This window comes from Manihot esculenta, chromosome 3, assembly GCF_001659605.2.
Source record: "Manihot esculenta cultivar AM560-2 chromosome 3, M.esculenta_v8, whole genome shotgun sequence".
Taxonomy (NCBI): Eukaryota; Viridiplantae; Streptophyta; class Magnoliopsida; order Malpighiales; family Euphorbiaceae; genus Manihot; species Manihot esculenta.
This window is the reverse complement of record NC_035163.2, coordinates 4,850,907-4,862,183: the sequence shown is the minus strand read 5'-3', so window position 1 is coordinate 4,862,183 and position 11,277 is coordinate 4,850,907. Positions and strand designations below refer to the sequence as shown.

At 26.0% G+C, this 11,277-nt stretch overlaps 1 protein-coding gene across 1 annotated transcript; it reads right to left on the bottom strand.

Annotated features, from left to right (window-relative positions):
- Positions 1-5,672: 5,672 nt before the first annotated feature.
- On the bottom strand, positions 5,673-7,380 carry LOC110611004 (protein BIG GRAIN 1-like B). The gene has a single exon (XM_021751099.2). The coding sequence runs from the start codon at positions 7,072-7,074 to the stop codon at positions 5,716-5,718; it is 1,359 nt and encodes a 452-aa protein (XP_021606791.1). The 5' UTR covers positions 7,075-7,380; the 3' UTR covers positions 5,673-5,715.
- Positions 7,381-11,277: the final 3,897 nt, after the last annotated feature.

Here is an 11,277-nt window from a genome sequence, read left to right as displayed (position 1 = left end):
TATAATTAATATGTTTAAATTAGAGATTTTTTTATTTATAATTTTATTAGTATGAAGGGATAATAAATATTTAAAATATTTAAAATATACTCAATAATATTTAAATTCTTTTAATATAAATGAGAAATTTTATATTGTATAAACTATACTTTTATTTTTAAATTTTAGTATAATTGACGGATCAATTTTTATATTTTTAAAATTAAAATTTTAAATTCTTTCATATTTAATCCATCTAAAATTAGAGTTTTCTATCCATTATATATATTAGTTTAAAACTAATAGAAAGTTTTTTTATAAAAGTTTTTTTATAAAAGTATTTTTTAAAAAATATCTTTTATAAAAATTTACAATCTACTTAAAAATTATTTAATATCACTTAAAAATAATTAAAATTATAAGTATTTTTTAAAAATTTAAAATTATAAGTATTAAATATTTTAATGAATGAAAATTGAATAAGAAAAAGTGTTAAAAATTAATTAAATAAAATATTATAAATAAAAATTAATAAAAATTTAAGTATTTTTTAAATAAAAAATAAATTATCAAAATATTTAAATTATATTAATTATATAGAAATTTGAGTGTATAATTTTAAAAATATAAAAATTAATCTATTAATTATACTAAATTTGAAATTTAAGTACATTTATTTATTTTAAAAGGATAACAATAATATTTTTATATTTTTAACAGTAAAAAGGAATGAAGAGATTTTTAATTGAAACAGATTTATTATAAAAAAAATTAAACATATAATTTTAAAAATATAAAATTAATTGGTTAATTATATTAAAATTTAATTATATATATTAATTGCAATAAAATAAAAGTTGCACACCATCGGATAGGAACTGACCTCGGGATCGCAAATTACAAGAGCTTTTTGTTCAGTCTCTTTAAAGCAAAAGTGCAAACTATAGTGGACGTCTCTTTCTATTCCCAAGCTATTACTCTTCTCCTCACTCCACCTCTCTTCTCTGCCAACTTTTACGTGGCTTTGGAAGAAGAAAAAAAAAAACTTTTACGTGGCACAGTTACGTTAAACTCGAAAGATAAAAACAATATAAAGAGGTCATGAGGCTAAGTATATAATTCGTTGATCTGCAGCGAGCCTGAGGTCAAGTTAATCACTGTAGTCTCTTACACGCAGGGGCGGAGGGAAGGTACGGTAAGGGTACACATGCCATATCGGCGATCGAAAAATGTTTTGAAGGGGATGAAGGTGCCGCTAAAATGCTTTGAAGGGAATGAAGGTGCCGCAACGACGCAGCCGGTGCTTTATCAAAAAAAAATTCCTGATTCAGCTACTGTTTACACGTAAATTTAAATTAATTGAATTAATAAATTTTAAAGCAAGGATCAATAATGCAGCAAAGACTGATATAACCCAAGAAAAGCTGTCTTTAACATTGAAAGGGACAGGAAAATGAATGAACAGCAGACTCTAGCATCATCACTGCCCAGGAAGATGTCTACATGTAAAGGAAATTTGTAATATTAGCAACTGTATACAATAAATAGGCAACAGATAAAAGCTGAGTCAGTAACCATATAAAAGCTCCCTGTAATGACCTGTCTGCAGCTTCTCAAACACTTCACTGTTGTTCATTAATTTAATTTCCAGTACGTATAAAAAAATTTAAAATTCATAAATGTTTTAATTTATTTTTTAAAGTTAAAAGATTAACTAGAATGTTTCACTAAATTATAAAAATTAAATTGAAAGTTTTTTTTAATTTTAAACCATTTTTCTATTTTTAGTAATGATCATTAGTTTCTATTCTAATCTCAAATGAAATTTCCATAGACATGTGCCATTAATTAAATAAAAGGAGAAGGAATATTAATTATGATTATGATAGAAGGGTTATTAAATAAAAATTACATGCATTATTCTTGATTGCAGGCAACTTCCCCCACCACACAATCACTGTACGGAATCTCGAGTGGGAAAGATTAGAGAAATGATCCTAAGCCATAAATATTATAAAAATCCAACTAATTCATCCAAAAAGTTAGGACTTGAATGATTTTAATTTTTACGTGAATTAGACCCAACTCAAATTTAATATATAGAATCTCTCTTCCGATGTTGGACTTTCTATAAATAGATCACACATCAATAAAATTCTGAACGTGAAAAGAATGTGTTGAATTCTAAATTGAATAATGTATCTCTTATATAAACCATAAACATTTCTGTTGTTAAATTAACTTTTGAAATGAGTTAATTTTGATCTAAATTTAATAAATAATAATAATAACATTTACTAATAATTATGTCTAACACATCAAACTATAATAAAAGTGGGTTTCATTTCTATAGAATAAGTTAGGATTCCACCAAGCATTTATACAATTATAATATAGTTTCTAATCATGTTCGGTGTAAAATTTTGACAACAGAGGAATTTTATTTATTTATTTATTTATTTATAAATACATGGGGACTTACCCTTTTTACATTATTATATATATAGATCTACTGTCAATGAACCCCATCTCCTTATTTTACAATTCTTCATATAGTCTTCAGTACAGTTTTGCTGTGTCTTTGTCGGTTTAATTTCAATTTCAACTTAATTCTAGCGCTTTTTTAATATTTAATCTAATTTTGATTGTTTGCTCTAAAACTTTAAATTTTAATAGTAATTAATAATAAATTATGAGTTGTCGTTATAAAATAAAACCACATGGTAAGAAAATATACGCGATTACACTTAAATCAGACACCGTAATATTTAATCTTTCATCAAAATTCGTACTTTTTAGAATAAATTGAATTTTTACATAAAATTACTATTAGCGGACAGATCCTATTGCTCCTGTAATCATAGGATGGATCCCTGATCAATTAACCGGAAAAATCTCATATCAATTAGTCGGATAAATCTCTTATCAATTAGTCGGTATCAACCGAATTTTTAAAAAAATACTATAATTAACTTTATTTTCTTACAGTATAAAAATTAACTTTATTTTCTTACAGTATAAAAATTAACAATTATAGACGCCAATCAATTTACGTTCTCTTTTTCGTATATTAAGAGAGTTTTATTTCGATCACACCATAAATATTAAAGCATTTTCTTACTTTCTATGTACACTATCTCAAATAACGTCTATGCATTCAAAATAAGTGAGATATAATTTTTGATTGAAGACATATATATATAGTTACATTAGTTAGAATGAAGAGATATAACTCTATATATATTCAAATTATATGTTCTTTCATAAAAATAAATATTTTAACAAAGTTGAATTGACTCACATGAATAATTTATTTCAATTTTTAAATAAATAAAATAATTAATAAATACATAATAAAACAAATACTATTTAATTTTTATAGTTTAATAAAACTAACTATTTGGTTAATCTATTTTTTATTATACATAATTAGTCCCAATTTTCAAACGGTTAACTATTTATTCTTTTAATAAATTGCAGCATAATTTAATATTATAATATTGTAATTTGATTTTTGTGATTTAGTGGTTGAAATTAACTAAAGATGGCAACATATAGGAATTCTAATATTGGGTTGATTTTAGAGTAGGCTGGTCCATATGCCTAACCAAATCCAACCACCCTACTTTGATTACAATTTCCTAGCTTTACTTCCTTTCCCTTCCCTCCCTTTCATGTTTCTACAAATTCTCAATCGCATTTACTGTTGAGGTATTATCGGAAAAAGACAATCTTTTAAATTTATTAATTAAAAATATTATGAAATTTTCTCAGTTTTATTTAAGAAATATAACAAACTTTCTTTAACCTTTAATAGCATGTTTTGAGTTGCTTTTGTTGATGCAATTACATTAAAAATTTATATTTTCTCCTTAATACACTTATCCAAAAATTAAATTAATTAAAAATAATATCTTATAAAGAATATATTTTTATCTCTACTCTCCACACTCTCTTATAGTAATAATTATAAAAATATATTAAAATATATTTAATATATTAAAAAAATATACTAATTAATCTCTCATTAATTTTAAATATTAAATATTTAATATAATATAAAAAAATTATTAGTTAATTTTCTAAATTTATAACGATATAAATTAATTAATTCTTTCCATTTTAAATATTTTATCAATATTTAATAAGTAGAGGTGTAAATGAACTAAACCGTTTGTGAGTTATTCGAGGTTCGATTCGATAAAAACTCGACTGAGCTCGACTCGATTTCTAAACGAGCCAAACTCGAACTTAATTTTTAGGCTCGTTTGGTAAACGAGTCAAGCTTGAGCTCCATAGTATTCGACTCGTTAAGACTCGTGAGTTCGGCTCGTTTCTGAGTTTATGAGCAGGCTCGCAAATAGGCTCGTGAACAATCTCGTTAAACAACGTGAAATTACTATTATAAGAGAAATAAACTCAAACCCTGCATATATTTTAATGAGCCAAATCTAAATTTTTTAAAATTCAACTCTATATAGTTTAGTTACACTCTTAAACTTGCATATATTTGGATCATTAAGATTTAAAAACTCATCTTTATAAATTTACATGCTAATTTGTAGATATACTTATTTAACTAAAATTATTTTAGTTTTAAACTTATTAGTTTTAAACTAAAACTCATTATACATGTAAATAAATTAAATTACTCGTGAACTATTCGAGATTCAGCTCGATTAAAGCTCGACTCAGCTTGATAAAAACTCGACTCGTCTAAACTCGTTTGCTAAACGAGCCAAGTTTAAACTTCTTAATACTCGGCTCGAGTTCGATATGAGTAAAACTCGAATTCGACTCGAACTCGAAAAAATTTTAACGAACCAAACTTAAACTCTTCAAAACTCGACTCGGCTCGATTCGTTTACACTCCTATAAATAAGTAAAATTAATAAGATTACTGATTAATAGAATTTTTAAAATTTTATAAAAATTTTAATATATTTTTAAAATTAATAAATTAAATAATAAATTTCTTCATACCGTAAATCTTTATATCTATTTAAATAATATTCTCATATTCTCATAATTTTTATTTATTTTACTGGATATTAAGAAATATATTTTTTATTGACTTTTTAATTATATTTATTTTATTTAAAAAATTTATTTAAAATAAAATTAAATAAAATTATAATAATTAATTTATATGTTATTATAATTAAAAAAAGTGAATAATAATTTTAAAATAATAAAAAAATAAAAATTATGTAACGGATCAAATATTTCAAATTGGTGAATGGTAACTATGGTAACAAGTAATGGGAGGGCTCTGTAAAAATTTACAAAATCCAAATTCGTGAGAGAGAGAGAGAGAGAGAGAGAAAGCAATGACTTTTCTCTATTCCCATGGGCGAAGATCTGCCTTTGCCTTTACCATCAGACCCTCTCATTTTGCTTGTGATTACGATCTCCAATCTTTCGTTTTCCTTCTTTTATTTTCTCTTTCCATTCTTTCCGTTCCTTTCCTTTCCTTTCTCTTTCTTTTTCTCACTTGTATCAAAAGCTGCACCCTCAGTATCTCTCTCTGCCAGTTTAGATCACCATTACTTTCCTTTCACATATTCTCTCTTCTTTATTTTATTTAAAACTACCCCAACATTTCTAAAATTTATCCTGTTTTTCATATACCAACACTGAAAATTGGATCTTAATGTTTAAAAAAACTGAAAATAAATGGAAAGAGCAAGAAATTATAAGAATTTTGCTCTATACCATTACCATATACTTGGAAAATTACATTATTAAGCTATTAGCTATGGCACGATTAGTATTAACACGAGTAGTTTCATACACAGGAAGCTCTTCACAGTACTTATTCTTTCCAATTACTGAAAGATGATCGAGTTCGAACAAATCTGAACTCGAACAACTTGAATCATCCTCATCATCTTCATCTTCATCGTCGTCATCTCCGAACTGATCATTGTAATGGCAGAAATCATTCCTCATAATTAGATCATCGTTTTTCTTCTGGTTTTGGCGATAATCTTTCAAGAATTCTCTTGCAACTTCCCCCACCTTCCTTGTCTTTTCAATGACTTGGTATTTGAGCTCATCATCAACTTTTCTTGTTGGAGATTTCCCAATTTTCCATGATTTTGGAAAAGAAACAGACATGAAACTGGATGATTGTTCTTCTTTGTACAAGGATTTGTGTCCACATGGTCTGCAATCTTCGTCGACGATAACACTAACTGGGTAAAATCGTACAGATCTTTTAACCCCATTGCGAAGCTTTTCCCTTGTTGATGGTGAACTCTTGCTTAAGCATGATCTTGAAAATGATGAAACGGACGAGCAAGTTGACGGTGCCTGTCTTGGCTTCGATTTCCAGGCTTCATCACAATTGCTAACAGAAGAAGAACCCCTTGCTTTCTTTGTATTTCCATTTGTGAATAGAGAATGGATGAAATTTGCAAGCTTGCCACCAGGTGAAGTTGGCTGTTTCACCTTCTTTAGATTGTCGTAAATCTTTAAAGCTCTTGATTTCGACTTGATTATGTTCTCTTCAACTCTCGGCGTCTGTTCATGAAACAGAGTACTCACTTTTCTCTCTGTTTTCTCTGTTTTTCCTGATCGAGTTGAGACGCTGGTTCTTACAGGCTTAGGCCTTGTTGGGAAGAACGAAGAAGAAGCCATTGATCTTGCACCGTAGCAGGATTCAGTATCAGAGGATGAGAATCCACCAAAGCTAGAATCTGAGGAGATAGAAGTGGAACTAAAGAACACAGCATCCTGGTCCAGATCATGTTCAAGCTGTAATTTTCTCTCAAATTCCGTCAACTTTTTTCTGCTGTGTTGCGTGCTTACCTTTTGGGTCACCTTGCTGTCCATCCATTTCTCGATCAAACAAGCTCGGCGAAGAGCTTCCATCTCTTTATTCTCTTCGACGGCTCTACTGACTTTTACGCTAGAACCTCTGGTGTGCTTCATGGGCATCATTGTTTCACCGTAAAATTTCAAATCTTCATGGTTGGTGTCGGCTTCACAGGTGGAACGGTAGATTTCATCGAGAAGAGTGGAAGAAAAAGATGGGTTCTTGCTCTCAAGCTTGTATCTATCTTCTCTAATCGCTCTCTCCCACCTATGCATGGTTTTGAAAATGTGCAAAAACAAGGACAAGAGATAGAGAATTATGAGGAAACAGAGATAAAGAAAGAAGAAGAGAAGGGGTCTTGAGATTGGGTTCTGTTTTCTTTTTTTGTCTGTACAGAGAGACTCAAAGGCTGCAAGAGAGAGAGAAGTGATATCAAATCATGTGAAAAAGAAAATGGGCATTATTGAGGCAAAGACTTGTGTGTGGTACTAACAAATTTATGTGGGATTTAGATTCAGAAGGGAGAGAAGAAGAAAACTGAAGAAAAAGCGACGGAGAGGAGAGAAAATAGCTGATGCTTAATGAGGACCAAAATGGCACGCCTTGCTTGCCAAAAATCCATGAAGATAATTTTTTTCTAAAAAAAAAAAAATTATTATTTAATTTTTTATATTATAAATAAAATTGAAAGATTAATTAATAAACTTTTATATAATAATAGAAGGACCTGCTGGTAATTTTTCTGGGGAATGGCACGCCTTGAAGATAGAGGCTTTATGAAGGGATGTACCATGCGCGTGCATATCCATCCTCTGAGTCAATGCCAGTTTGGCATTTGCTTACAGGCACCTACGAGAGAAGTTGCCTTTAAGATTATAATGGTTTTTATTTCAAATTATAACAGAACTTACTTAATTTTATAACATATTAATTTTTATTTTATTGCTTAGACGTATATATAATCGAGTGTGTTCGAAAATTTATATGTAATTAAATATATATATATAATTAATAAATTTTATATATTTATTTATTTAATTGAATGAATTTTTTTTTTTTTTGTTGAGGGTTGGGTAGGTGTGGTTCTGATTTAGTTTGAAAATTCAGACTGATCAATTGTTTTCGGTTTTTGAATCGAGCTGAACTCTTATACTGAAAAGGCTGATTATGAATCCCTCTTCTAAATCAGACTTAGAATCGTATCTGAATTGTTGATTTTTTAATTTAATTTTAAATTTTTAAAATAAATTATTTAATAAAATTGTATTATTTAAAATTAATATATAAGTTAATTATTAAAGAAATAAGTTCAAGTTCATTTTATTTGTAATTTATTTTTATTTAATTGTAATATTATTTTATTTTATATTATGCAAATATATACTTTTTGTATAGTTTACATTTATATTTAATTATCAATTAACAATATTTAATATTTATGTTTAATTGTTTAATTTTTTATTTTATTTAATTTATCTAAATTTTTTTCTTTATTATTTAAATTGAAATTGAATTAATCGTTTAGAATTTCAACTTAATTAAAATTAGAATTGCAACTGTAAAAAACGTATAACTGCTTTAAAATTGGATTAAAATTAAATTAAAATAGAAATATTTACAATTTAGTCCCTGAGTATTGTCATTATTAACAAGTCAGTCCCTATATTTTTAAAAATCTATTAAAACGTCATTATTTTTTCTTTCCGTCAACGAAATAGTCATTCCGTCTATTTTTAGTGTTAAAAATATAGTAAAAGACCAAATTATCCCCCTTCTTTTCCTCCTCCTCCTTTTCCTTCTTCCTTTTCATCGATTCTCCCTCCTCCTCCTCCTCCTCCTCTTGTTCTTCTTTTTTTTCTTCTTTTTTGATTATGATGGGGAGAAAGAGGAATGACTATTTCGTTGACGGAAAGAAACGATAAGGACGTTTTAATAGACGTGAGAAAAAATATGGACTATTTCATTGACGAAAAGAAACGATAAGAAACGATAAGAACGTTTTAATAGATATAAGAAAAGATAAGGACGTTTTAATAGATTTCTGAAAGTATAGGGAGGGACGATTTTGTTGACGGAAAGAAACGATGAGTATGAATTATTTCTTTGACGGAAAGAAACGATAAAGACGTTTTAATAGATATGAGAAAAGATAGAGATTATTTTATTGACGGAAAGAAACGATAATGACGTTTTAATGGATATAAAAAAAGATAAGAACGTTTTAATAGATTTTTGAAAATATAGGGACTGACTTGTTAATAATAGCAATATTCAATGACTAAATAAGAGATTTTATTTGGGGATAAAATTAGATTTTAAAATTTTTTCTCTCATTTTTTATCTAAATTTAATGAAAAATAAAATAAAAAAACTATTTCGTTGACGTAAAAAAAAAATAAGAACGTTTTGATAAATTTTTAAAAATATAGAAACTGATTTATTAATAATGACAATATTCAGAGATTAAATTATAAATTTTCTATTAAAATATTTAAAAATCAGACTGATTCCTATTCAATCTATTAATCAAATCCATCAGAACCGATTTTTGGCTAGACCTAAGTATTAGTATTCCTTTGAACCGCAAATCCGTATTTCAAAGCCGTCGATCTTGTAGACAACGGAAGAGGAGAAGATGGGCAATTCTTGCATAACGTAATGGGTTTATGGGCAATTCATGCATGACGCAATGGGTTTACATAATTTTTTTTTTTTATAAACTATATCCCCTGTTTAAATTTTATTTATTAGATTAATTTGGATTCCCAGTGGACAGACCTATTAAGAGAATAATAAAATATTCCTTTCTGAACTTTTAAAAGTACTTCGTATTTAAAATTTAAAGAAGATGAGCTGTGAATATTATTATATTACCAACATTAGTAAGTGTATTTTCGGTATTCACATACCTAATTCTATACTAAATATATTTAGTTGAATTAAGAAAAGTTTTATTTGAATCGAATCGATCTAATTCAACTCAATTTAATCGGTTAGACTGAATTTCTTTTTTAACTTTTTTATACCCTTATATTTAATGTTTTAAAATTGAGTTAAAATATTTTAATTTTAGTTATGGTGTAATCTTTCTTATATTATAAAAAATAATAAATTATTACTTGATTTGATTTAATTTTATCGATTTTTTTAATTAAAATTGAATCAAATTGAAATAATTAAAATTTTTAAAAATAAAAATTAAACTGAACTAAAAAAATAAAAAATAAAATCAAATTTTTATATTAATTCAATTCAAACTAATTTTTTTAATTTAAATGGAGTACAATTGACTCTATCCACGTACATAACAATATTAATTTTAATTAATTTAAATTCATAATTTTATAATATTAAAAATAATATTAATATAATTAAAATTTTAAATTAATTTAATTCAATTAATTTTTTTAGTTCGAATCGAGGCTATGGACTCTAGCTGTATATATTATATATTAATTTCAATTGGTTGAAATTGGTAACTTTATAATATTAAAAATGATTCCAGTGCAACTGACCCACCTATGAGATTCAAAAAATATTCTAGGGATTTGATTTAGGGAAAATGCATGGAAACAAAAATATAATAAAGAGGTGGAAATAATTATCTAATAATATAATGGTTTAATGAATTGAGTTGGCATAGTCATGATAAATTATTGAAAGAAATCATAAACAATAAAAAATAAAATAAATGAATTAAACCTTCTAATTTTTTCTATTATTATTTGTAATTTCCAGATTGGTTAATTAAATTGAAGATTATTTTTTCATTGATATTAATTTTTTGTCTACTATTTATTATGGAGCATGGGGAGATTTAAGAAAATATATTTATTTTTTCCCTCTTTGGGATTAGGTATATGTGCATTGCAACTTATTATAAAAAGTGGAAATTGAATATACATTATTATATTTGATTTAGGAAGTATAGTTAAAAAAAAAAAACAAATTATTATTGACTTTTATAATATGAAAAAATTTATTAATTAGTCTTTTAATTTTAAAAAATATATTAAAATATTTTTAACGTTTTAAAAAGTCAACTAATTAGTTCTTTCGTTCATTTTTCTGTTAAATATTTTACTATTTAATCTCTATAATTTTAAAAAAATTTATTAATTGATATCTCAAATTTTTAATTATTTCTTTCATATTATGAGTATTTTAAACTTTTTTATAATACTTGACGACTAAAATTAATGAAATAACTAACTAGTAGACTTTTTAAAATGTTAATAACGTTAATGTTTTTTAAGCGTGAAAAATGAAAATTTAGATTGATGTGTAATATACATGTAATTAAAAATTAAGATGTATATTTTAAGAGGTTTGATGAAATGATACATATATCTTCTCTTTAATAGGGTTTTGAGTTTAAACCTTAAATATGAAGTATCGAGATGAAATGGAACGATATAGATATCTTTTCTTTTAATTAAATTTTACTTTTTCAATTCTCAATTCTCATTTTAAAAATA

Excerpts from the sequence above, each read along its gene's own strand:
- LOC110611004 (XM_021751099.2), bottom strand. The coding sequence starts at position 7,074 with ATGCATAGGTGGGAGAGAGCGATTAGAGAAGATAGATACAAGCTTGAG.